The 27051-nt window shown below is 41.3% G+C and overlaps 4 protein-coding genes across 4 annotated transcripts in view; 3 read left to right on the forward strand and 1 right to left on the reverse strand.

Annotated features, from left to right (window-relative positions):
• Positions 1-2241: 2241 nt before the first annotated feature.
• Positions 2242-4394, reverse strand: foxe3 (forkhead box E3). The gene has a single exon (XM_010730244.3). It carries the CDS (start codon positions 3728-3730, stop codon positions 2471-2473), a length of 1260 nt encoding a protein of 419 aa, XP_010728546.1. The 5' UTR covers positions 3731-4394; the 3' UTR covers positions 2242-2470.
• Positions 4395-13092: 8698 nt separating this feature from the next.
• Positions 13093-17050, forward strand: haus8 (HAUS augmin like complex subunit 8). The gene is made up of 9 exons (XM_010730245.3): positions 13093-13235; positions 13430-13494; positions 14232-14290; positions 14412-14520; positions 15206-15417; positions 15546-15704; positions 15905-16046; positions 16325-16466; positions 16716-17050. The coding sequence occupies exons 1-9, from the start codon at positions 13171-13173 to the stop codon at positions 16840-16842; spliced, it is 1080 nt and encodes a 359-aa protein (XP_010728547.3). The 5' UTR covers positions 13093-13170; the 3' UTR covers positions 16843-17050.
• Positions 17051-17923: 873 nt separating this feature from the next.
• Positions 17924-21707, forward strand: sac3d1 (SAC3 domain containing 1). The gene is made up of 4 exons (XM_019279547.2): positions 17924-18013; positions 19682-20105; positions 20210-20492; positions 20721-21707. The coding sequence occupies exons 1-4, from the start codon at positions 17931-17933 to the stop codon at positions 21185-21187; spliced, it is 1257 nt and encodes a 418-aa protein (XP_019135092.2). The 5' UTR covers positions 17924-17930; the 3' UTR covers positions 21188-21707.
• A 251-nt stretch (positions 21708-21958) lies between these two features.
• cpamd8 (C3 and PZP like alpha-2-macroglobulin domain containing 8) overlaps positions 21959-27051 on the forward strand; it is a 41482-nt gene continuing 36389 nt past the window's right edge. The window contains exons 1-5 of the mRNA XM_019279542.2: positions 21959-22782; positions 24900-25051; positions 25605-25627; positions 26290-26455; positions 26827-26879. Coding sequence (XP_019135087.2) covers positions 22697-22782; positions 24900-25051; positions 25605-25627; positions 26290-26455; positions 26827-26879 — 480 coding nt within the window. The 5' untranslated portion in view covers positions 21959-22696. The remainder of the gene's footprint in view (positions 22783-24899; positions 25052-25604; positions 25628-26289; positions 26456-26826; positions 26880-27051) is intronic.

Below are 27051 nucleotides of genomic sequence, written 5' to 3' on the forward strand. Positions count from 1 at the left end.
AATTAGCTGTAGCAATTCTGGGAAAAGGAGGAAGTTGCAAACTGAAGTCTGACCAAATGTAACAAACTTCCTCACAATAAAAACTCTTTAAAGACTTTAAAGGTCAAATCAGTTCATCAAAACACAAATAAGAACTGATCCTGAAGTACTGATCCAAACAACCTGAGATACAAAATAAGCAACACAGGAATCTGCTATCTGCTTACTTGGCAATGATTTCACAACTCAACTAGAATGAGTGTGATTAATTATAATAATAGAAATTCTTGTGAAAGAGTGAAAACAAGCCCACATGTTGAAAATCTTGCTTTTGCTTCCATCTAGTGGTGGAAAGTTTAAACTTGTCTAATTCATTCAGAACCTTAAAACAAACTAACATGTTGTTCACTACAATGACAGTTACAGTTTATTCATTCATCAAAAATGAACCAAGAGTAATGAGGTTACTCATATTGATCATACTGGTGAACAGAATATCTGTAATGATGAAATATATGGATGTCGATTATCAAAGGCAGTTGTGCTTGCTGATTATTCTTTATTCTTTATTAAGGTCTTGTCCCATTTATTAGAGACTGTCCTCGGACCAAACAACCAGTTTTGTAAGTTTTCACTTTAAGCTACAAATTTCTCAGCCCCATGTTTGATCATTTGCTAATCAGACTGACCCACCAGGTGTCCCTGAGGCAAGAATGATGTTTCCTACTGCAACAGGACTCGCTATAGGAGTCTGAATATAAGACAATACTTTTGTACAACAGTAATGAGTGTGTCATTCACCACACAGAAATTGTAGCATTTATCACTTTGAAGCATCAGTAGTGTGAGTAAAGTGAGTTGTAAAGTACCAGACGAGGAAGTAGCCTTGTCATAATAACCATAATATTTACCTGTGTAATTGTCTGATAAGTTACACAGCCATGTTAGTGATATGTGCTGATACTGAGCAAAAGCAAAACATTTTATTTCTGAATTATATATATATATTTGTACCTCTGTCTGTTTTTCTTCCTATCTTTTATCGAGACTTGAAAAGTGTATGTATGTGCATATACCATTAAATCAAAATATATGTTTTTCGGAACATAAACCATCAATTTCACAAGTGAAAATAAAGTGCTTTAATTATAAGAAAAGAGACGGAGAAGAACTTAATATGTTTGAATTAAAGGAATTCTTTATGTAGAAAAACAAACGAGTCCTTCAACCTTCCAGCTTATCTGTGATGAGGATTCGAGATGTTGAAGATGACTCAAATTGCAAAAGTACTTCAACATCCCTCACTCCATAGTCACTATATGCTGTTGGTTCAATGTGTTCCTTCAGTTTGACTAGAAGGCCTGGACTGCAGATTGTAAACCCATGTTCAGCATCATTTGTGCTTTATTTGTACACTACCCAGTTTGTATTTCATTTACTTCTTAATTCATGCGTGATGACTTTAGAGAATACTGTGTTCTTTATTTTTTTTAATTGACATTGTCTAATTTAACAATAATAATAATGATCACAAGACATTTTGTCTATAAAAAAATATTTAGGCTTATAAATAAATCTATCAAATCAATGCTTGTTAACCTACAAAATCTAAAATATGTTTAAAATATTACCCACATAACCACAAATGTGACCCATTTGGGTAATTTTGTGAAATTAAATTCATAATCTACTTTTATCTTACCCAAGAGAGCAATATTAAAATTGTTCAAGTCTGATTTTGTCGTTACAAATGATCAAGAATTGAATACGGACGTATTTTTTGAGCTGGTTTGGTCTTGAATACTTTGAATATTAATACTAATACAATCTGCTTCACTTGTAAACAGAGACGTTATCATTTTGGATTCATAACAAAACGTTTTTAACTGTTTGATTGCGCACAAATAACCTGCAGTTACACCCAAACCAAACATAACAAACTTCAGTGTTTTTTTTTCCACCGACAAACATATTTTAAATAAAAGACCACTTTTATTTTACTGTAAAAATGAATTTATTTCAGGCGACCTGTCGTCAGCAATAATAGCACATCGCTAGCTCTGTTTCTATTAATAAAGTTTTTATACATCAACAAACTATTTACATGAAACCTTTGAGTGATGAAACAAACACGTGTAAACTTCAGAACAAACTCTAAAACACAGGAAATATGAACGAAATGTGGCACAATAAAACACTCTGAGATACAGTCATGGAATGTGTCAAACGGATTTTCAATGGCTTTACACCTTTTTAAACAAAAAAAGAAAAGAAAATAGGAATGTTTTTATCATGAGGCTCGGTCACTTGGGTCATATGTTTTCTCATATTTGCAAAGAATAAATCACCGAGTTTCTCACAGGAGTCTGTGGTGGCATCTTGGAATATATCGGCCTTATTACAGCAAAACATGTGTTTCATCTTATTTGACTAGTTCAGGGCAAATCCCATTAACATAAGACTATTTAGTAACCCTATGGCAAATAATGTATCACATATACCGTTCTAATCCCGACGCAAAGTTGGCTTGTCTCATGTAGCTGTTGTTGTAGGTGTTCATGGGGTTGGAGAGGCCCAGCAGCTGCTCCGTGTGCTCGGCGCAGGAGCCCGGGCGCAGGGCCGGCAGGGACAACCGGTTGCCGGAGCAGTACACTTGAGAGCTCCCCGGAGAGAAACTGGACTGGGTCATGGCGGGCAGGTGTGGAGGAGAGGCCGAAGAGGAGTACGGGTACCCGGCTGCCAGGTTGGATGAGAGGTTCCCGCTGTTTCTGCTCAGCATGTTCGCTGAAGGGTTTACAGTCTGGGTCTGGAAGCACGCAGACGGGTCGGTGCCGGTGACCGAGCAGCTGGAGGTCATGGTGCCCAGGTCACCTCCACCCAGACCCAGCGCTTGGGCGTTGAGATCTCCGCCCGGGCCTCCCTGCACCACCGACTGCTGGCTGATGATGTTGTCGATGCTGAACATGCGCGGCTGTCCTTGGCTGACCCCGGCTGAGGTCTGGTAGTGATGGAGCATGGCCGGATGAGGGGATGTGGCAGTCAGCTGAGAACCATAACCAGACCCTATCCCAGCGTACAGGGTGTTTGGGTATGAGGGCCTTCCCATTGGGGTTGGTGTGAACGCGCTGGAGCTTTGCATGTAGCCGGGGTAGGTGCTCACATCTGTGCGCTTGAATCGTTTCCTCCTCCTCAAAAAGCTCCCATTGTCAAACATGTCTTCAGCGGCGGGGTCCAAAGTCCAGTAGTTGCCTTTGCCTGGTCTGCCGGGCTCCCGGGGGATCTTCACAAAACAGTCGTTGAGGGTGAGGTTGTGGCGGATGGAGTTTTGCCACTTTTTGGAGTTCTCCCTGTAGAAAGGAAACCGCTCCATGATGAACTTATAAATGCCCCCCAGGGTAAGCTTTCTCTCGGGAGAGTTGGCAATGGCCATGGCGATGAGAGCGATGTAGCTGTAGGGAGGTTTCCCCCTCTGGACGGGCCTCTTCCTCCGGCGACTCCCGGTGGGCAGGTGCTCCTCAGTCTGCCCCAGAGCGACTCCATCCTCCGTGTTTGGACTGTTCCCCCGGGGCTCGGACTTGATCAGAACATTGTCCTTTGACCGGGCCTGCAGCATCAGAGGCGGCGGAGGCAACGGCGAGTCCAGGCTCACGTTTGGAGACATGACGACAGGACTCGCATCGGCAGGCGAGTGCTGCGTCTCAGCGGTCATGTTACACATGCCAGAGAAGTAAGAATAATTTGCCAGATTCATAAAAGAAACAATATGAAGATCTTCTTTTTGTGGAAATGATCCGCTGGGGAAAGACGCAGGTTAGGTGCGTAATTTACCAGTGACTGATCCCCCCTGCTCTGGCCAAAAATAGCCCCTGTCCTGCCCTGGAGTTTGAGGTGGTGTGTGTGTGTGTGTGTGTCCAGGTGAGAGAAAGGCGTTGACAGTTTTATAAAGCAGGGCAGGAATGACGCCACTGGCACGCCAGTGACGATGGAGGCAGGAGGACAAAACCCAAAAGAAGACAGTAATATTCCCCTTCATACTCACAGACAGAGGAATCACATCATCATCTTACAGTTATGGAGTTTGGGGCATTTCTCTTTTACTGTTGCAGTAATTTAATTTCTGTCCTACTATTTTATTTTGAGGCCTTTTATAAGTCCATGGTAACATATAGCCCATAAGTATTTGGGTAGTTTTGTAAGTACTCATAAAGCCTGACTTAATAATGTGGTGAAAGCCATGCTGGAACATCACTAGATTGTAGTCTTTAATGTTTGATTTACTGATGACCCCTTCTCTCTCTGTCTGTCTCTGTGCTTTCACTGACAGCTCTGTGTGTACCCAGTGCAGAAACAACACTCGCAGAGCTTCTCTGTGCTACTCCAAACCCAACAGCCAATCCACCAATTGAAAAATAATAACAAGCCACTGAAAACAAGCAATTGAGCTATCAAAGCTTTTGGGAAAGAAAAGTAAATATCCCTTCATTTCATTTTCATTTTTGGAGAGGGATAATCAAACAGTGCCCTGGCCAGAGAGGAGAGGTGTTATCTTATGGATTTTTAAGTGAAAACACAGTTGTGCACACAGTTGGTATACACCCTTTAAACACAGCATGCGATAGTGCTTCTAATTGTTATTTAGGCAAATAGATGGTTGGGGGTGATTACAAAAGGTAAGAGATACAGAGAGTTGACCTGCTGCCATCACTTTTAACAACATGGGGAGAGATGTTGTGGGTGATATGATGCCTGGACTGAGCCAAGTGAGGCCGACTGACTTCATGCTGCATGGATATTTAATAACCTGAGGACAGATAAGTTCATTTTATCCATAGAGTCCAATATCACCAATCACAAAGAGACTTTACAATCTGTCCAGCATACAACAACCTCCGTTCTTAAACCCTTGATTGGGTAACAAATTAAAGAAACGGAGCAGCATTGCAAAGTTAATAATGGTCACTCAGTGTTTGACGAATGAATCAAATGACGTTATTTACAGTCACCAGATCTCTGTGTTTTCCACCATCATCAACAAAACACCAAATAAGGGTATATCTCAGAGGAATTGTGTGGAGAGCGCACTGAAGCTGCTCTACTCAATATCTATTGGTCGAACATCTTAACAAAGGTGTAGTTCAGATATCATAGAAATGGGGTTGTATGAGGTACATACATGCATTGTCAGTATGTTACCTACAGTAGACAGCGGTCAGTGTGTTCCCAGTTTGGAGAAGCAGACGGAGGTTCTGGCATGGAAGTAAAGCGAAGGACTGCTGTAGACAGGGTCAACAAAACAGCAAAACATATTTTAGCCACATAAAAAAAATCTGTTATGCTGAAGTTAACATATTTTCACTGTTTATACTTGCTGTCATATCTGCGGTGTAATATACACAGTTCTTAGTGCTTAGGCGCAGATTAAAAGCCAAGATAAAGGGATGAGAATAGATTCACTATAGTGTAAAATAAAAAATAAAAATTTTTTATTTGGCTATAATATGATTTTCTGCTGTACCTGTCCACAGCAGTGCTTTGCTCAACGTTTGTACCAGGACTTCTGTCTGCTTCTCCAAACTGGGAGCACACTGGCCATACAGTAAGTACATCATACAACCCAACTATTACTTTAAGAAACGTTGTTTTATCCTGTAATATGTCTCTCGTTTGTTCACATTCATATAGAAGGATGGTTTGAGAGAACTGAGAAGAGACAGAGATAGATGATGTTCAAAGTATATAAGAAGACACAAGGCCTAATATGAAAATATGTGGTGCAAAATCATTAATCATAACCACATTACCACACACTGCCTTGCTGGATGTCTGTTTCACCCTCATTCCACCAACACAAAGTAGCTGCCACCCCCTCCCACACATACACATGCACACACAGACAGATGATTGGACCCCTTCCAACCCAGCCGCAGCTCAGACAACACTAAGCCCAGCTAGCTACTCACAGCCAGTGGCTAACAGCTTCAGACAGGCGTGGGAGCGGGCTGTATCCAAGCAGGATCTGCCCCCAGAGCTGCCAGGTCAGGCAGGACAAACAGGGGCTCAGGCCAGGAAACGGGCCCTCTGCCTCAGGGCCTGCGGCCTCTTACTAATCCCCTCTCCTCCCCACCACCCCATCAGAGCCTCCCTGTACTTCTCTGCATCTCTGTGTTCCCTACACACTTGTCCTGGACTGTGGTCAGTTTATGTTTTAAGGACAGACACTGTACTCTGCACATCCATACCAACATGAAGTTTTTTGCTTCAGTTCCACTCTATATTATAAAATGGTTGATACTGTCCCCCCTCACCCAATATCAGGATGATGCTGCTGACCTGCAAACATCGTATTGAAAATGCAATAAAATTCATGCAGACATGCATGTTTTTGTAAACTTTTTATTTTTTTTATGGTGAATAAACAGTGTGGTTACAGACGGTCAGAAGATGTAGGATTCCCAGAAGTTGAACTCGGCAAGGGTTTAGGGCCTGCTGGTTCAGGGTTATATTAATAAGAAGTGTAACTTGGAGTTTTATGGTTCTACCTCTGTGTAATCTGTAGTATTCTGTAGCTTTAGACAATTATATTTTATTCTCTCAGAAGCAGTGGTTGCTGTTTTCTAATTGTAACCTGAATCACATTTAATCTGAATCAGATAATCTAGATCAAATTCAAGAAAATACCAAAAACATTGTGGCATAAAGGAATAAAAAAAACAAAAACATATTGTTACTTACAGATATATCAATTCAACAAAAGCAACTAGACTGACAATGGGTTTGGGGGCATTGATGTGAGAAATTCTCAAAAATGTTGCTTGCCTTGATGAATTTTGTGCAAAAATAACTTTTTAAAAGTTTTAACGTTTTAAAAGTTATATAGTCCTGTCCTTTTGTCAGCCAAGGATTGAGGTAGCCTACATCCATCAGACTGTGCTTTGCTTTTGTTTTGCTTGATTCACACACATTTTATTTGAGAGATTTTAAGCCTAGTAAGACAGGGCTGTAAAAGATAATGATTAAATGTGAGTGTGTCCCAATGTCCCGAAAGCATGAAAAGGGGCTCAAACAACTGTTGTGTTTGTGATAGACAGAAGACGGGTGCGTCTTTCCAAAAATCCAGAATGAGTTGATTACCGTCTACCTGTGTGCATTTGTAGTTAGATGCAGGATGCAGCAATGCATCCCCTTAACATATTCTCCACTTTTGTGTCAGATGGAAACCTAAAGTCTGTGCTGGTCTTTGATGGCAGTTCTCTTCCTCTTTTTGATGAAATCCTGAGAAATGTAGAGGGACAAGCAGAGTTGCTGAGTAAACACTTGGAATCCATTCATTCGCAAAGTGGCTCCAGGGGACGGGGAGGAGGAGGGAGCATGAGAAAAAGAGGGGGAATAAAAGAGTGATAGACAGAAAGAGACAGTGAGAGAGAAACGCACGAGAGAGCGCAACCTTTTTCTTGCTCAAGCTCATCAAGTACGGGCCAGGGCTCCTGAAAACGCAGGGATTACCAGGGTACTGGGGCTGTCCTGGCCTGGGCCGCCTCTGCTCACTCCTGCACTGCACGCTACACTGCCCTGCTAAAGCTCTGCACATGGTTCTCACACACACACACCAACCAGTCATGCTTGCTGTATGGTTCTCATATCTCATGAGCAAAAAATTCATATTGACGCCTAACACAGTATACAGCATATATACAAAAAGAGCGTTACTCGTATGCAATGTTTTTATTAATTAATAACTTAATTAAAGAGCTGCTACAATTGAAACCACTCATATTTGTTAAGTATATAAGTTATACCCATTTAATTTTAGGGTCATTTTCTGCCTCAGTTTATTGGTAAATGTTACATTTAAGAGAAACAGACTTCACTTGGTATACACTATATACTTATCCTGCATTTGCACATTTGACCTGCAATGACGTGATTAAGGATGTACTGTTCTTAAAGTTTCTGCCTGAATAAACATCCCACTGCCCTCTAGACACCTATAGGAAATCCCCAAGCCTCCAGCACTGCAGCCAGGGATGCTGCAAGGTTCATCCACAAGAGTGAACACCAAGCTGAGGTCACATCCTCTGCAGGTAAGCACTGTAATTAAACAATTAGAAGGTGGAAACCCAAGGCTTCGGGTCATGGATGGAGTCTGTGGCGTTGCTTTGAGACCATGCTGATTCTGCTGATACTGTGGAAGAAAAGGACAAGTATCTCAGCTGTAGTCCACCTTTGGCAAAATGGCAATGATGGGCAACATGGGCAACACAAAGAGTAGACCTTTTTTCACAGCAGTCATTTTGACATGTACGATAGTGGAGTCAACAAATGATACTAATTAAGGTACCGTTTCATTCATTGCAGCAGAACCTTTCTACGAGGCAACACGCAGCACAGCAGCACCCTAACTCTCATTGACCTAAATGGAATGGAACCATAATTAATATCATTATATCACCTATGTGCACCCGACTATTTCATGTCAAAAGGCTCCTGTAGAAAAGGTCTTATTGTTGAACATTTTGGACCGACCTGCTTTCTTGCTGAGTGTAAGATGAGAAGATTGATGCCACTGTCATCTCTGTCCCTTAAACATGAACCAGGTCACAGTTTGAAGGGGAAACAGATAGCCTTGTTCTGTCCAAAGGATTAAAAATCACCTCTAAATCTCATTCATTTATGTCATTATTATTTTGTCAGAACCATATTTGCTGTTTCCCTGTTTCCAGTCTTTATGCTAAACTAAGCTCACTGTCTCCTTGCTCCAGGTTTATATTAAACAGATGAATACGAATGAAGAGTAATATTGATCTCCTCATTTAACTCTCAGCCACAAAGTGAATAAACTGTCTTTTTAAAACATGAAGTTCTTCCTTTAAAAATAAATTATTTCTTTCCACAGCCATTTTCCCAGTGTTAATAAATGTTGATTTTCAATGAGAAGAATAGTCATTATGACATACAGTACCCAAAGTGACACACCCAAACTGGATTTGGAGATTTTAAAGGGACAAATTGACCAGCAGAGCCGCCCAGATAGTGTGAAGGTTAAGAAGTAAACACTGTCCTAATTCTCCATTGGTTACCATGGTTGGCCAACAGAAAGAAGCTTAACTACTTAATACTGGGAGCTCCTGGGTGACTGGTTTTTCCTATAACAAGGGTCACCAAGACAAAAACAAACAGTGGAAATCATACACCCGTCTGCTCTGGAGAGCTGGCGTACCCAATACTAAGCATTGAAAGGAAAAAATATGCCCTCTACCTATTGAGATGTTGATAAATAATATAATTATTAAAAGACAACCTGTTTCAGTAAATGGTCAAATACCCAAATTTGATTCTTATTTAAATGAAGTCATATACCCACAAGTCGAAGCACTATAATCAGATTTCCAGCAGTGAGATTTAGTTCAGCTATCCAACTGAATGCCGCAAATAGCGTCTGTTGGCTTTACTGTATGAGGCACTGTGTGTTTGAGGCATTCCAGGAAGGCTATGTGGACCAGACTGGCCGACTGGGTAGTGATGAGTAACGGCTTACCGCAAAGGGAAGAAGGGCTGGTGTGTGGGCTGCATGGGTGGGTTGTCTTCATGTGCGTAATCATGTGTACATACATGTGTTAAGAGAGCTGGCAACAACTTTTTTTCACATCACTCAGAACATGAAGCTGTTTCATCTTACATTTTTATCACGAAAATGTCCTCAAGTGGCAAAACAGAGTATCAGTGAGGTCACAGTGACATAGACGAGTCCTTCATTAGACGTCAGAGTTTCGGAGCAGAGAGAAAAGTGAGCGAGGTGGGCTCATAACTGAGACAAGGACTTTCATTCAGTGGCTCTATGTGTCCTTATAGTGCTGTCTTTCAACATGCACTTCTCACTCTTTTACTTCAGCTCTTCAGCCTTGGACTGGATTTCATGCTTTACTTCAGAAAAAAAAGTAAAAGTAAATTACCTTACCATTGAAACATTTTTATTTAATCCCAAGCATTACTAACTGAATCCAAAATAGTCAATAATGCTCACATCACCATCATCGAGAGCACTTGTTTTTGGTCGTGGCATTGCTTAGTGCTGAGAGATGGACAGCCAGCATGCGGACGCACGGCAGCCAGCAGTCTCAAGGCTTTATTACACTGAGAGAGAGAGAGAGGAGAGCAATTGTAAGACCCGGCCTTTACTCACACTGATAAAGTAGGACACACACATCATGTGCTTGGTACACACACACACACACACACACACAAATACAGGTGTGTATTTGTGAGAGATTTGTTTTAGTGCCAAGACCAAATGTTCAACCTTTATCGTGAAAATTCATTAAAGGAGAAAGGTCAGAATAAAACTAGATTCAATACCTGGATTCCATCCAGCACACACACTATAAAAATCTAATTCAACTCCTGCTTAAAATATTATATTTAAAATATTATTATGACATACCACTGGATACAGAGTAAAACATTTTTAAAGCCAATATTAAACCCGCTGTAGAATTTCCTACATTTTTCTGTCTCTCTAACCTTTCAGTGGTTTATCTATGCATGTCGGTGAAGTGACCAATGTTTACCACCCAGTCCCACACCCGCTCTCTTCCTATTGTCCCTCCTGTTGTCCAAGTCCAGCTCAGACAGGTGGGGTCAGCACCCATTGTGTTCTTTAAGACTCGTGCACACACAAAAACAAGTCAAGCACCGGTAAAAGAACTTGCTAAGCAGATTCCCACACATGGGATGAAGATGCACACATGCAGGTACATGCACATGAGTGATCATATTATACTCACTGGCTTACAAGACCAAATAAGTAAGATTTAGTTTTGCATGCTCTCTTATATGTGTTGTATCTGGGTCCTGCAGTTTAATATGTTTCACAGATGTGCAACTTAGGTGGACTGGATGCTCTAGATTGCCTTGATGTATCTCTGTTGTTCCTGTGTTATCCCTCAGTGTTTCAACCATTGCATTGTTGGCTGTGATTGGCTCCACACACCCCATGCCACTCATAAGGGAATAAATGGTAAACAATACTAATTTATACATACATTTTTATTGATTTTATTTACAGTCAACATACAACAGGGATATATAATTAATATGTAGCTTTTACAGTCGGAAAATGTATTCAAGAGATTGTCACTGAACGTGTTAACACTAACATTGAATACAGACCTTTACACCCATCTAGTGGTTACTGGAATAACTGTAGTTTTTGACGTCCCCTGAACTCAACGCAAAGCAGATGTTGCATTCTTTCTCTAACATATATTTATGACTGGTGCCCCTATAGAGTCTGGACGCAATAATGTGAACACCTGTACAATATAATGTAAGAGTCCAGTATACATCAATCAGACCCTTTCTGTTGTAGTCTCAACACGTTACCATAGAAGCAAAACAAATAAGAGTTTCATTGCTAAGATTGAAGATTGTATTAGCTGTATTGTACAGGTGCTCAATATTCTTATGTCTATGCCGTATATAAGAGAGAAGACATTTGAAAAAGATTGGGTAAGTAAAGGGAACATTTCTATCAGAAGTGACCTGACAACAACTGTATATGGTAAAACTGTTATATAAGTCAGAAGAGATCCTGTAGATGAAATCACTGTCACAAAATTAGAAGGAAAATCTTTAAGCAAAACTGAGCTTATGTAATGATTGTTGACGTCTTCATAAAGTAAATATCACATTAGGACATCATCTGAGTCTGAGTCTGACCATTGACAATGACTTTGTGAGTGGCACTGAGGGATCAAATCCACCAGCTTTGAAGTATTATATATAATACGTAAGTGACGCTCATGGCTGTGAATCAGAAAACTAATATCATCATGGGTGCATGGGTTATGTTCCATTCTGTCTCCCTCTCTTGTGTTTACCAATATTATAGAAAAAACTGAGACATTATTAAAAACAAACAAACGTGTTTTCCTTTTAAGAATATGAGTGATTGAATAACACAGTGTGGGGTGTGTGTAAACAGTTTATGAATGTAGAGGTTGCAGCATAATTATTAACTGTTTTGATTATGGACACTTGCACAGCACCGGGCAGCCACAAACCTTTACAGGGTTGTTAAGTCTATTAAACTTTGGTGGGGGGTTGGGTGGGGAGGCTATTTATTTACAAAGCGTATATATATATAGATATAGATAGATAGATAGATAGATAGATAGATAGATAGATAGATAGATGTTTATTAGTTTTTCAACAGGTAAAACAATAACACAACAAAACAAACATTTGGCTCACGTACATATTCAGGTGTCACATCCTATACAAGTAAGAATAAATATAAAATAAGTAAGTAAAATAAGGTATACAGAAATAAAAGTAAATCAATTAAATTGTAAAGCAGAGTCCCTTTTGAGGCAGAGCATTTAGAGCTATGATACAAACCCTCTTGTGAGAATGGTGGAAATATTCAAACCAACATATGACAGAAAGGGTTCCCATGTTTAACAAAAGGCATCATCGTTGCTGTGAAGTTTACATGTCAAATAGTCCAATGCAACATATTCAGATATAACCCTTTGCCACTGAGCCTTAGATGGAGCTTTATATGTGATCCAAAGTATAAAGAGATCATGATTTCACTCCATTACAGTCAGGGGTGCCGCCAGGAATTTTGGCCCCCATGACAAAAAAATCAAATTGGGCCCCCTCTGTGCAGCTGTTGTCACCACATCTCTAGGACCTAACTATCCCATCAAAAGCTTTACATAACTCTAATTAAAGGCTTGCAACTGTTTTACGTCCTGTAGTTCAATACTAGCACTAGCACAATATTTACTGCTGGTGATTTGTACATGCATGCCAGTCCGCGTACAGTATGCAGTGCAGTTCACTATTTGATGCAAAATTAAATTGAATTTTCTAAATGGAAAATTCTCTTACCATTAATGAACGATTTAAAAAAAAAAAAGAAAAGTGAACGAACTTAAAAAATATATTAAATTTTCAATCATGATAAATTAACATCATCCTCTTAAAATAATGAACATTTTTTAACGTAGCTGCTCATATGTCAACAATAATGTGTGGGGCCCCTGTCAGTCGTGGGCCCTTGGAGTTGTCCTAACTTTCCCCTCCGCCACAAATATGGAAAAGAAGAGAAGCGGAACCAAAGTCACTTCTTGTTTCTGCCGGTCTATAAAGGAATAACGGCGTCGTGGCGGTTCGCTTGAAAACACTATGGCGTCGAGAAGAACAACAACAACAACAAAGAGTTTAAAAAGTGTCTCCGCCGACACTAAAAGGTGACTGTCCTGTATTCATGCGGCTTTAGGTCACTTAAAGTCGCTGTCGTTTATTTGTGGGCTGTTTAATTTGAGTTAATCTGACGTAGAGATGACGCTAACGGGTTTAGCTTAGCGGCTTAGCTCATTTTTAAAATGTATTTATGTGAAATGTTTTATGAAAATCTTCTGTGTGTCTGTCTTTCTGTTTTCAGCCTCAAAGCTGTGAACAATGCTAATAAAACGAACAACAGTGGAACCGCGAAGAAAAGTGTTAAATGTGAGTGTCGGCATCACAAAGCTGTCCGTGCGTGTTGAAGCGTCAGTGACATAAAATGGTCTTTACAAAGTATTTCTCATTATGTGTTGATGAGTCACAGCAGAAAAGTTTTTATTTATAAGTGCACATCGTTCATGAACTGCTTAAACCAATTCTGTGACACAATCTTTCTCTTTTCTGTCCACACCTGTACTGAACATGTTACATGTCATCCTCATAGACAGACAGACGGATAGACAGACAGACAGACGGATAGACAGACGGATAGACAGACAGACGGATAGACAGACAGACGGATAGACAGACAGACGGATAGACAGACAGATGGAAAGACAGACAGACAGATGGACAGACAGACAGACGGATAGACAGACAGACAGACGGATAGACAGACAGACAGATGGATAGACAGACAGATGGACAGACAGACAGACAGATGGATAGACGGACGGACGGACGGACAGACAGACAGACAGACAGATAGATGGATAGATAGATAGACAGAGAGACAGACAGACGGATAAACAGATGGATAGACAGACAGATGGATAGACGGACGGACAGACAGACAGATGGATAGACAGACAGATAGACAGACAGACAGGGTGTTTTGTTAAGAGATGATATGGAAAGTGGGGCAACACAAGGTGCTTTGAGCTTGTAATTTCAAATACTTTCAAAGACAAAGTCGTGCTGAATTATGTTTTTTATTTTCTTTTTTAATATCTGTTCATCAGCTGGGACTATTGTCAAGTCTCGCTACATGCAGGCTGCTGAGAAGTCATCTCTTTCAAAGGTAATACTCCTTTTTTTCCCTGATTTTACTACATTAGGTATCGCTACATAGGATATCAAAGTTAATTAACGTTGTTGCCACACACACGTCTGATCACACCTCTGTAACTAACTGTTAACAGAGTAACTCCGTGACCAACGAGTCGATCGCTGCGCCTTCCTCGCCTAAACCCAAACCAAGGGTGGGCACTCCACCAAGACGCTCGATGGCCCCTCAGGCTTTGGCATCAAGTAAGTACTACCCATGGTGATAATTGGTAATGTGTCTTTTCACAGTTAGTTTGATTTTTGATCATGTGAATTTAAGTCAAACAAGTATGATAACTGCAGTGTGTATATTTCAGCTGATTGAAAGAAGGTCTTGAATGGTGTGTTGCTGATTTTTGAATTTATGTATGATTCTACATGAGTCGGTTGATATCTTGCGATGAAACCCGGCTGTATTCTAGTAACTTATTACCCCTGTATCGATCAATCAATCAAGTTTATTTATATAGCCCTTTACAATAGCCAGACGGTACCTAAAGTGCTTTACAACAAAGCCGTAAAAAATATACATAACAGGTACATAGATAAATAAATACAATACAATTAAAATACATTTAAAATTAAAAGTGCTGTAGTGGTAAAAACCTTTCAGAAATACATAAGGAACAGCAGACAGAGTACACCTGATGGAACGGCACTGCCTTAGTCGAAATAAAATGCCAATCTAAAAAAAAGTGTGTCTTAACTTTTGATTCAAAAAGGCTGAGATCACTAGTGGTGCGGATGTCGGCGGGCAGTTTGTTCCACAGTCTGGGAGCAGCGACGGCAAAGGAACAATCGCCCCACTGTTTAAGTCTGTAGTTCTGATTAAGCCTGTAACATTGTCTATACATAACCATTGCATATTTTCATGTTGTCTTCCTTACAGCGATGATGTCACATGAAAGTGAACCATCACTGCTGGGAAAAAGTATTCTGCAGTCCACTTTCTCCGATGGACACTGCTTTCTACCGGATTTTGATATCTCAGTCATTAAAGGGAAAGTGACTGAAAATGCAGTCGAACCTGAGAGAAATCCAGAGAATGACAAGAGGCTCATTGAGATGCAAACATTCCTGCTGGCCTACCTCACAGCTAAGGTGAGTCAGTCTTCCATTATATCAGATATAAGGCTGTCAAAATACTTTTTTGATCATTCAACAGCCAACAGATCTATAATCATATTTCCAACCATTCAGCCCAAAATCTCTTTTATGTTTGACTTAAGATGGAGAGCAATACTGCGAAGCTCAAGGCTGAAGCAGAGGCGAGGACCCTGCAGGAGATGGAGGAAGAAGAAGCGCTGCACAATGAAGTCCAAGAGAAGAAGCGCCAGTACCTCCTCATGGAAAAGGAAAGGCTGGTGAATGAGATCCTGGATTTGCAGGTCAGAAAACAATCTCCTTTTTATAGTGACCTTTTTAAATATGTATGTTTGTTTTTAATTCAACGCAAGTAACTAAATCAAAGAAGAATGTGAATTTTACATTTTTAATGGCACAGTGTTATAATACATTTATCACCAGAGACCCGCTCTTGCATAAAACAATAGTTTCTCATCCTACTAATAATATTATTTTCTGTCAGATTGCTGCACTGACTCCTGTGGCAGAGGCCGCCAAGACGTTCACAAAGGACTACACGTCTTTTGCTACAGCTGTTGACACCACTCGACATGAGCTGCCTGTCAAGAATTTCTACATTGACGGGGACAGAAGGGAATTTCTAGGTAGTTGATGCTTAAGTTAAAAAGTTAAAGTCAAAATAACATTGTTAATCTGAAATGTAATTAGTTTAACAGGTTCATCAAGACCTTGTTAAAGGTTTTGGATCAGCCTGTCCATGGAAACATAAATATTTACTTTTATATAATCGTTTTTATCTGGATTTTGATCATTTGTCACACAAGCTGATTGACTAGTTGTTTGTTGACTGGTTTGTACATATTTTGCTGGAACTTATGATCAATGCTATGATAATCATCCACCTGTAACTACCTGTTTTTAGATAAGGCTGAGGCTTGCCTGAAGGAGAGTGAGAAGTTGCTGGTCGAGTGCACAGAGGGGGATCATAAGGACAGCAGCACTTCTCTAGAGTGCCTCAGGGACATGAAAATGACATCAGAAGACATCAGTCAGCAGCTGTCGGGGTAGGAACATAACTATAGCACTTGTCTTTTGAAACGTGGTCATGCTGTGAATACATGGTCTGCTCTGTGTCAGCTTTCATACAGGATTTCGCTGTCATAACTGTTCATGACAGTCATCTTTAAAGATTATATTATGTATTTATGTGGCTGAAATCTCTGACAAGTACTCAGTAGCACATAAATACACACGCTTACTCTGACTAGTTTCCCCTTGTACTGAAACGTTGGTGTCTGTGTCCATTTTTCTAGTGCGTTTTCAGAGCTGCAGGAGCTGTCATCATTGGTCTGCCGCCATACAATCCATGTCCAGCAGGCCATGGAGGAAGAGCAGCTTGGCACCGCAAGAAACCTTGAGCTCTACTGCCCCAAACAGTGAAGGATTACCACACAGCATGGGGGACATGCAGTACATGCACTTTAGAATACCCCTCCACCCCAGATCTCTCCTTTTTTTGGGGATATATTTGTACCATTTGTTTTGTGTTTTTTATGTCTGATTTCTTTGCAGCTTTATTATGAAACATTGTAAATGTTGAATAATGACTGACACTGTTTTATAGATTGTTAATAAAATAGAAAAAAAATGTAATACAATACAGTATGCAAGAAGGTTTTGTGTTGTGTTAAATACAGCTGTAATAAATTTATAAATTTGAATGAATCTTTTGGGAAAACAAACACATGAGCAGAGCTGTAAGAGTCTCTCAAACCTTTTACACTGCATACCAAAATATATTCAGCTCTCTAAATACCACCATTATAACAGACATTATAAAATACAACAGAACAAGACTATTCAGCTTCAGACAGTTTTCATTTTACCTCCACTTACTATCTCCCTATCACATATTAGCTCATAACTAATCATGGATGTATGAACGCTACACACTTCCTGCATGGACGTGACATGACTATTGAGCAGGATCATAATAGGATGAAAAAATAATAGATATCAAGTAATTTCATTCAAATTAGTTGTAGTAGAATAGGAGAAGAATAGAATAGATACTTTATTGATTTAATTTTTTTACATATATAGGTCTGAAATACACAGACACAGGGCTCATGGCAAATATGGAGAGGTGGTGGTGTGATGGCACACCTTGCTCAAGGGCACCTCAGCAGTGCTGAGGAGGTGAGCTGGCACCTCTCCAGCTGCCAGTTTACCTCACATAATGTGGTCCATACTGGACTTGAACTGGTGACCCTCCAGTTTCCATGCCACTGAGTTACTGACAGTATAGTGTTTCTAAATTAATTTACTTAATCAAACATTTATATTTCATGGATTACTCCGCATACCACCAGTGGGATTAAGTCTGTTTTCTTACATGTGTCTCTTTAGATTTAAACACCTTTATAAATGCTGAATTTAAACTAAACATTCAACAAAATTCAAAGTTTCAGCTCTTTTATATAAACAATCGTGTCCGGCTCCGGATGTGGCGTCACAGCAAAACAACAATGGCGCGTTTCTATTGGTCGACGCTGGACAGTGACGCTCGGCTTAAAAGACCAATGAACCGCCGCAGAGCAGCTCGTCGCGTGTGAGTCCTTTAATTCACATATATTGAACATTTCCTAGAAAATAACATTCAAACCAAACTTTCTATGTTTGTTGACGGTTTGTTCCGTGTAACCTGCGTGTTGTTGGACAACAGAGAGGCCATGTGTGTGTTATCTGTCGGTATAGCTAGCTCACCAGCTAACTACACATTAGCCTGCCTGTGTAGTGAATACAGGAGCTGGTTTCTCCTTTATGACTTCACTAGATCAAAAAGCGATTAAAAACAAAGCTCACACAGAGCTAACATGAGAGCTGTCGACCTGTTTGCTTTTGATATGGACTGAACATCACCCGATGTTTAGTCAGGAAGAAGTGTCAGGTTTATTTGTTATATGCAGGTTAACACAGAGTCAACAGTATAATGAAATGTGTAAATATGTAACAGCAGTGCACATACAGGATAAAATACTATATAATACATAATGTTAAGGTAACAAATAATATAGAAATACAAACGTGACTACAGACAGAGTAAAGTGACTACAGATGGAGTAAAGTGACTACAGACAGAGTAAAGTGACTACAGACAGAGTAAAGTGACTACAGACGGAGTAAAGTGACTACAGATGGGGTAAAGTGACTACAAGCGGAGTAAAGTCAGTACAGGCGGAGTAAAGTCAGTACAGGCGGAGTAAAGTCAGTACAGGCGGAGTAAAGTCAGTACAGGCGGAGTAAAGTGACTACAGACGGAGTAAAGTCAGTACAGACGGAGTAAAGTGACTACAGATGGGGTAAAGTGACTACAGATGGGGTAAAGTGACTACAGACGGAGTAAAGTCAGTACAGACGGGGTAAAGTGACTACAGACAGAGTAAAGTGAGTACAGACGGGGTAAATTGACTACAGACAGAGTAAAGTCAGTACAGATGGAGTAAAGTGACTACAGACGGTGTAAAGTGACTACAGACAGAGTAAAGTGACTACAGATGGAGTAAAGTGACTACAGACAGAGTAAAGTGAGTACAGACGGGGTAAAGTGACTACAGACAGAGTAAAGTCAGTACAGATGGAGTAAAGTGACTACAGACGGTGTAAAGTGAGTACAGACGGAGTAAAGTGAGTACAGACGGAGTAAAGTCAGTACAGATGGGGTAAAGTGACTACAGACAGAGTAAAGTCAGTACAGATGGAGTAAAGTGACTACAGATGGGGTAAAGTCAGTACAGGCGGAGTAAAGTCAGTACAGACGGAGTAAAGTGACTACAGATGGAGTAAAGTCAGTACAGATGGAGTAAAGTGACTACAGATGGGGTAAAGTGACTACAGACGGAGTAAAGTCAGTACAGACGGGGTAAAGTCAGTACAGACGGGGTAAAGTGACTACAGACATGGTAGAGTGACTACAGTGATTAGAGACGGAGTAGAGTGACAGGTGTTTTACAGCACTACACAAAATAATTCAAGAACAAGAAGCAGCTGACTTCCAGGATTCATAGGTAGTGGTACACACTTAAGTTGAATGTGTCTCTTGATGTGTCAGTGCAACAGTAAAGTAAGTTAGCATACAGTATAAAGTAACTATGTCCAATCAGAGCATCTGATTATGTTAGAGCTGCCCTGTGTCAGTAGCTACAGGTTGTTGGGTGAAGTCCACCCCTCAGGAGAAGACTATATTTTCAATAATAACCAATCTGTTTCCCTCATGCAGCTCTCACTCTCAGAGGAGGGGTGCACCATCAGGAGGAGAGTGGAGACAGAGGAATCAAGAGCAATGGCGAGGCCACGGCAAAGAACAGGTGAGAGAGGTGGAGGTGAAGGAGGACGAGCGATGTCAGCTGCAGGAGAAAGAAACAGTTCCCAGGGGGACCTGCCAGACCATGTGCCCTGCTCGTGAGCTGCGGGACCGTGAGGTGCAGAACCGCCTTCACCGTTTTGAGATGTTAGCAGGCACAGAAAGAGATAAAAGGCCCAGGGGAGACCCCTTGCGTGCTGTCAAAGAGTATTCCAGACCAGCGGCTGGGAAAGACTCAACAAACCCCAGTGACCTCCGTACACCCGCGGTGTTGCTGAAAACTGTGTGTTACCTCATTGACGACATCGCTGCCTCCTCTCATTTGCATCCTTGGACTGAGGCGAGTAGTATTTACACAGGTTTTCACAGTTTGTATCTCATATATTGAAAAGAAAAACTCTTTACAGTATATATCCTTTTATTAAAGTGTACCTTGCCTTCCAGGTTTACAGCTTTGTCTTTGATCGGCTGCGCGGTGTGAAGCAGGACATGATCATCCAGAGGGTGTCTGGATTGAACTGCGTAGCCATTTTGGAGCGGACGGTGCGATTCCTCATCTATGCCTCTTATCGGCTTTGCGGTGAGCCCCTGCGGCTCTATGACCCACGCATCAACGACACACACCTTCAGGAGAATCTCAGCTGGCTGTTGGATTGTTACGCAACTGGACCAGGGCCGCATCCCAACCAGGAAGAGTTCCAGGCTCTTGGTCTGCTGTACAATTTGGGTTGGTTACCTCCCATGTTTAATAAGCTCTTTTTTATGGCATCATATAAATTATATGCAAATATGTAATAGTTAAGTTTTGCATGAGCAGCTGAACCTTTACCTGAAGTTCTTCCTGCTAAATTAAAAAGCAAATGAAAAGTTCCTGCTTTTGAAAGATATTTACAGAATGCTCACCTGGAAGATGATTAGGATCCTTCCTTCATACTTGCTTTCTGGTCTCCTCCAGGTTCATCTTGTGCCACGCAGCACATCATGGAGCTCCCTGAGCGTCTCCGCAGCTCTCCCGCCATCGCACTCGCTCTTTCCATCAACAGAGCTTTCCTGGAGCGAAACCCTGTACGTTTGCTCCGATTAGCCAAGAGGTTGAACTTCCTGCAAAGCTGTGCGCTGCACCGTCACCTGATGGCATGTCGTAGAGATCTGCTGCTGATATACAGCCATGGACACAGCAGCCGCAACTGTCGCTTTCCCCTCGACGGACTGGCTCAGCTCTTGTCCTTAGACACGTCATTCACAGCTGGACTCTGTCAGCTGTACGGACTGGAGGTTAACCAGGACAATCAAGTGGTTTTCTCCAAGGCTGCTTTTACTGAGCCCGAACAAGCGAAACTGCACTGCAAACTTTATCACAACATCGTGGCGGAGAAACAAAGAGACCTCACTGTTGGGAACATCATTCACGGTTGCACTTGAGATAAATAAAAGAATCAGATCTGTAATAATGTGAAGCTCTTAGGGAAACTGTGGAAGAGCAACTAGCGAGCATTTACAGTCTTTGTTTTAAAGATCAGTGATTTCATCTGTCTACTTTTTTTTGTTTTCAGCACGTTATTGGATTTGAGCCTTGGCGCTTCCTTCGAGGATGTCCAACATCAGCGTGTTTTCCAAATGAAATGCTCTAGATTATTCATTGTTCAACACAAGGGTCAGGGTTGTTGTTGAGCTATGCGTCTGCCATATTGTATGTGAGAGAGGCTGAACTCAGACGAGTTCCCTCTTAGATCTGGATTTGCTTTTTTTTTCATCCTCATTATGCACTCGGTGCCTGAATTAACCTTTTAAGATGTGAATTACTTTTTATATTGTTACTCACTGTGTTGATACTGTTTTAAATATGCCATATTGTGTTTCAGAAAGCTGGCTGCGACAGTGTTCATTTATTCTTATCAATGCAGTACCTCAGAAGCATTTCAATAAACTTTTCTAAATAAAACAAGTCACGTCTTGGTCCTTTATTTGAACTCCTTGCTGCAACTGAGCTCAGTGGCCACTTGAGGGCAGCAGATATCTGTAGAGGGCATCAACGCTCTGCAACAAGTACAAAATAAATAAATAAATAATAAGTGACTAAAGTTGAGATAATCCTGCTCCAAGCGTTTCTTTTGTGCTACTTTTTTTTTTTTTTAAACTGTTTTTTTTTTCCAAGTCTTGTGATCTTTCCCAACGCACAGAGAACCAGTTGTCAAGCTGCTAGAATCTTTTGGAGATGTCAGCTGAAGCACAAGTATGTGAAATGTGCAGGTAATTTATAGAGGTCTGAGCTGCAGGCTCCGTGCTGTTCCTTACACTGGGGTTAGTCATGCTCTCGCAGCACAGAAGTGAGAGGAGCTATTGAAGTGAATGAAGCGCAGCCTGACGCCGATCCACTCCCGACTCGCTGCTCGCTGCTTGCTGCTGTAGGAGCGGAAAGAAAAACAAGATCCACCGACTTGAAAGAGATCACCAAAAGGGGGAAACAATCGCGGACGCAAGAGGTTGCACGGATTTTTACATGTCAAACATTTCTTTACAGTGACATTTCTGCTCGCTTGAAGTGGGAGGACGCTTACAATTTGTAATGCTGAAATATGAGAGAACGGAACCGGGGCGGGTGAAGGCACATGGGAGAGGACTGTCCGTGTACTCTGGGCTCTAAAAAAGAAAAAAAGAAAACACACACACACACACACACACGATTTGCTTGCAACTGGATTTGGCGAAGTGGGATGATTACAAAAAAAAGTTGATCTTTGGTTTCTGGACGAAGCTCTGCACACCTATCACGCCAAACCAGCCTCAATGGATAGATAGACTGAGAGAGAGCTGTAGACACAGACTGTTCAAGTTTCATTTAACTTTTCAGTAGAGTTGTGGAAGATCCAACCTCCTCCAGAGGGGAGAGAGAGCCGATAATCCAGCATTATCTCGGTTACTGAGGCCAAAATGTTGCGGTTGTCTCTGACAGCTTTGAGTCTTTCATGGACTTTGTTCATCTGCAACGTGAGCAGAACTTGTGCACAAGAAAGACAGTAAGTAGCCAGTGTTTGCATGTGTTGTGTCTTTGAATGCTTTAAACTCACTTACAAGGATTTCTGATGCTCTGCAGTCAAGATTGTAACATATTTTTAAAAAAACACTAAATTCAGCCACTATATTTATCATAAATTATAGGAAGATAGTGATTATTTAAGGCTGCATTAGCCTTTTCATTCAAATGTGTGAAGCAAAGTGTCTTGATCATTAAATTGTAACATTTACTGCATCATCAGTCTGTCCTTGTTGTTGCATTGCTTGTGAATATATGTGAGGGTTTCATGTCATTGCATATAATGACACTGTACTATAACATCACTTTGCCATTCATGTTTTTCATTCACTGATGTGTTATTGGACTTGTGAGCAGTCACCCAAAATGATATATTCAGAGGTAGTCTGCACTGCTGATATATGCAGCTTTGGGAGAGGTTGATAATTATGGTAATTATAAACATTTTTGATAGAGTCAGAAGTACTTTATTCACTTTATCCCTACACACCCAGAGGCAAAAGATTTAAATCTTATTTTTGGCTCTTTGATGCCATCAGTCAGGCTACTATCAGCTGTTTGGGAGCTTAATCCCTTGACCTTGAGAGTTGTGTTAATAGTAAGAGGTTGGAAACAATCTTCCAAGTTTGGTGCAACTCCATGTGGTCAGTTAACAAAAGTACTGACAAATGCAGGCTTGATTCACAAAAGAGAGCTCTTAAATCCGAGTGTTTACTGACTGAGTGAGAAAGTGTTTAACAGCTCAGCTGAGGGTGACATCTGAGAAAAAAAGCAAAAGACTAGGAACATAAAACCATGTGACTGAACTAAAAAGAAATACCTACACAAGAGAACACAAATCCTCATCAGGCACTGACCGGCTCTCAGCTGAGGAACAAAAGTTGGTCAAAAACAATGAGAACTTCAAGTACATCAAGCCATGTGACTGAAATAAGCATGGTCTCCACCACCTGATCCCGGCTCATCCAAGAGCTAGTTAAACTCACTGTAGATCAAACGCACACAGTCAATTTCCTCGTATTATCTTCCTTCTCCCGAAGCCTTATTTTCCAGGGGGATTTTCTCATGACTTTCTCTCTCAGGAACTGCAGTTGCCTCCGGCTGTAATGCTGTAGTGCTGTAATGCCAACCACCTGATCCTTCTCTCAGGCATGCAATTGGGTTTGTGCTTGAGGCTTTGCTCACTCCTAATTTGTGTGATCTTCAGTTAGGTTTTCAGGGGGTAAGCAGGCCTGTTAGCCTTAAAAATCAGAGCTGGAATGACTGGGTCAGGACTGAAACAAACAAAGAGATGTTTAGTCTTATATTGTACACGTATATATTGTTATAGTCCACATGTTTCTACCAGACCCCACTCAATAACAAGAGCACCCATTATTCTATCTTTGTTACCTGAGTGATATCTTCTCTCAGCGCCAGTTGGCATATTCTTTCATCCAAATAAAACTTAAATTGGGCTTTTTTTTTCTTCTTCTAGACTGTTGATAAGCATCAAAGAATGACCTTTGCTCTGTGACCTCAGTGACAGGCTTCTTCCCTCAATTAAATGTCAGAGTGACTGTGTGGAATCTCAGTCATTATTTCTCAAAACAGACGCCAACGTTCTGTCAGAGGTGCCAGACCACCCAAAGAGAGCACTAGAGCAAAAAAGCCCATTGGCCAAACAGGTACTGTGTCCGTGGTAACCATTTGCAATTAAACCTGATCTGGCTGCACAAATCCACACGGTATGTCTCTGTTTGTATGTAGTGGAACGAATAAGGCAGAGAGAGAGAAGCGTAACTTTGTTCACCTGTGTGACCTCCTGCAAAACAAAGTGATAAATTCACTTTGCAGTTATATCAGTGCACCTAAAAGCACAGCAGTGATACCCTTTATATTATTGCATATGCAGAATGTACACACATTGACCCCTCTCCTCCTTGTGTCTCTTTGTTCTCTGACCTCTGACCTCTACTTTATCCCCTGCCACCACCTCTCTCTCTCTGTTTTGCCACTTCCCCTCTTTCTCCTCCTCTGTGTCCTCTCTCTCCCCCCCTCCCTCCCCTTTGTTTTCTCCTACCTCTTTTTCCTCCTTTCTCCACCTTGTTCTTCTCCTAGGGGTTATTTGGTTGCCGCACCCTCCGTGTTTCGAGCAGGCGTAGAGGAGAGCGTGAGCGTAACCATCTTCAATGCGAAAGCGGAGACACGCGTCCAGGTGCAGCTGTCGGTGAAGGGACAGGCGGTTGCCCACAGCCACGGCTCAGTGCTCGGTGAGAACAAATCGTGGAAGCTAAGGTTACACTGGCACAATGCATCACTTTTGGGAAGAAAAAACTTGCACTAACAAGTTGAGCTATGAGACATCTCCCCCTTTTGTGGGATTTATTCAAAGGATTTTGAGATCACACAGGCTGGCAAAAAAAACGTAGCAAAGATTGAAGAACACACACAACGTGGGCCCTTATTGACCTCTGCCCTCACTGCGTGCTGCTGACCAGCTATGCTTTTCATAGACATTATCTTTGATTGGAGGCATCAGTTAAGCCCGGCCCACCAGCCACTTAGTGTATACAGTGTGTGATTTGTTTGACAGCACCGTTAATAGATGGCGCTGGCTCTAACTCAGAATGGCATCGAGACAGGCTACAGCTGGATTTCCTGCTAACCCAGGGTGAACACCTCTAGGCAAATAGTCTAGTAGCTCTCATACCTACTGGATATTAATAGCAACATACAGATGTGTATTCCAGATTTATGCGAATAAGTATATGAAAATGATCCTAAAATACTGCACATTAAAACATCTCATTGTTTCTGTTTCAGACAAAGGCACCATCAAACTAAAGGTGAGTCTGACTGCGTGGTGTGCGTTTGTTTTCTCAGCAGTGTCTCACAGTATGTGCATGCTGCTCTCCAGAGATGTTCAAAATGCACAGCGCTGTTTAGCGGTGACAGCTGCACAGTAGTGAGAGCCCCTTGTCCGTTGTGTGCACATTCCTCAGGCAACATGCAAATCAACACTAACATTATTTGTAATGCAACATCTGTCTCTGCTCATTCATTGGGAATAAGGTAACAGCCTCAATATAATATGCAACAGCTGTTGACGTGCATGTATGGTCCGCCGCCCCCGAAGGCTGGAATAGATCAATCTAGAATATACACAACTCGATTCTTCCCCTCTGTCTCTCTCTCCCCTCCCTGTAACCTCCACCCTCATTCTCGTGAAATACAGTCATGTGTAGTGTGCTGTGTTATAGCTTGGCATCTTCCTCTGGTGTTTAAGTGTAGTTCTTTTCTGATGCTGTAACCTTTTGTTCCTTAGAAACGTATTAGAAATGTTGAATCGAGGTGAATCTTTTTTTTTTTTTAAATGTGTACAGCAGCTTTAGAGTAAACATTTCAATCCTTCCCCCCACTGACCTCATTTATTTCCACTAAATCTAGCCCTGATCCTCTTTGTGTTTGCTTGTTGTGTGTGTTTATGTGTGTGTGTATATGCTACCAGGTTCCCTCTGGGTTAAGAGGACAGGCCCATCTGAAGGTGTGGGGGAACCGTCACCTCACAGAAGGAGGCTACATCTTTCACAACTACACCACCGTCACAGTGGAGAGCAGGGGCACAGCTGTCTTCATCCAGACCGACAAGCCCGTCTACAAACCCAAACATAAAGGTTCCCTCATAGTGCACCTGGTAGTTAATCAGTTAATCGCTGCAGAGAATTGAGGCTCTTTTTTTTTTTTACTACTATAAAATAAAACTTGACTAATGATGCTGGGTTCAAACTGAAGGACAAGGAAATAAGTGCTGTGATTAAGAGATCCTGATTCTTCTCTAATGGTGTAATCCATCAAATAAATTCTGACCGTCAGTTAAATCACTTCAGTCAAGCACCAAGGTTTTAAAGATTAGTCCATGATGGGCCAGAGATTCACAGATCCAAGCGGGACTTCAGAATTAGTCGATAATGTTCATATGCATGAAGGTTTTCATGTGAAAATGATGCATAACTCAACATTTTGTTTTGTCTTTTTCTGCCTTTAGTGCTCATCAATGTCTACACAGTCACCCCAAACCTGAGGCCAGTAAATGACAAGGTAATTAGAAATACACATCACTCAAGCAGACAAACAAACAGACTCTAGTCTAGTACTAAAATCAGTGTTGCAAAATCGTATTACTCGCTACGTACATTCACCTTTTCACTTAGGCAATAGAACGGCCCAACATTAAACATGAACATACCTTTCCATCTCTAATCGCTGGAAT

Source organism: Larimichthys crocea, chromosome XVII, assembly GCF_000972845.2.
Source record: "Larimichthys crocea isolate SSNF chromosome XVII, L_crocea_2.0, whole genome shotgun sequence".
NCBI lineage: Eukaryota > Metazoa > Chordata > Actinopteri > Sciaenidae > Larimichthys > Larimichthys crocea.

Coding starts and splice junctions, on each gene's coding strand:
- haus8 (XM_010730245.3), top strand. CDS start 13,171: ATGGCGTCGAGAAGAACAACAACAACAACAAAGAGTTTAAAAAGTGTC. Junction 13,495..14,231: donor CGCGAAGAAAAGTGTTAAAT/GTGAGTGTCGGC, acceptor TCTGTTCATCAG/CTGGGACTATTGTCAAGTCT. Junction 14,521..15,205: donor CCCTCAGGCTTTGGCATCAA/GTAAGTACTACC, acceptor TCTTCCTTACAG/CGATGATGTCACATGAAAGT.
- foxe3 (XM_010730244.3), bottom strand. CDS start 3,730: ATGAATCTGGCAAATTATTCTTACTTCTCTGGCATGTGTAACATGACC.
- sac3d1 (XM_019279547.2), top strand. CDS start 17,931: ATGGCGCGTTTCTATTGGTCGACGCTGGACAGTGACGCTCGGCTTAAA. Junction 18,014..19,681: donor CGCAGAGCAGCTCGTCGCGT/GTGAGTCCTTTA, acceptor TCCCTCATGCAG/CTCTCACTCTCAGAGGAGGG. Junction 20,493..20,720: donor TGGTCTGCTGTACAATTTGG/GTTGGTTACCTC, acceptor GGTCTCCTCCAG/GTTCATCTTGTGCCACGCAG.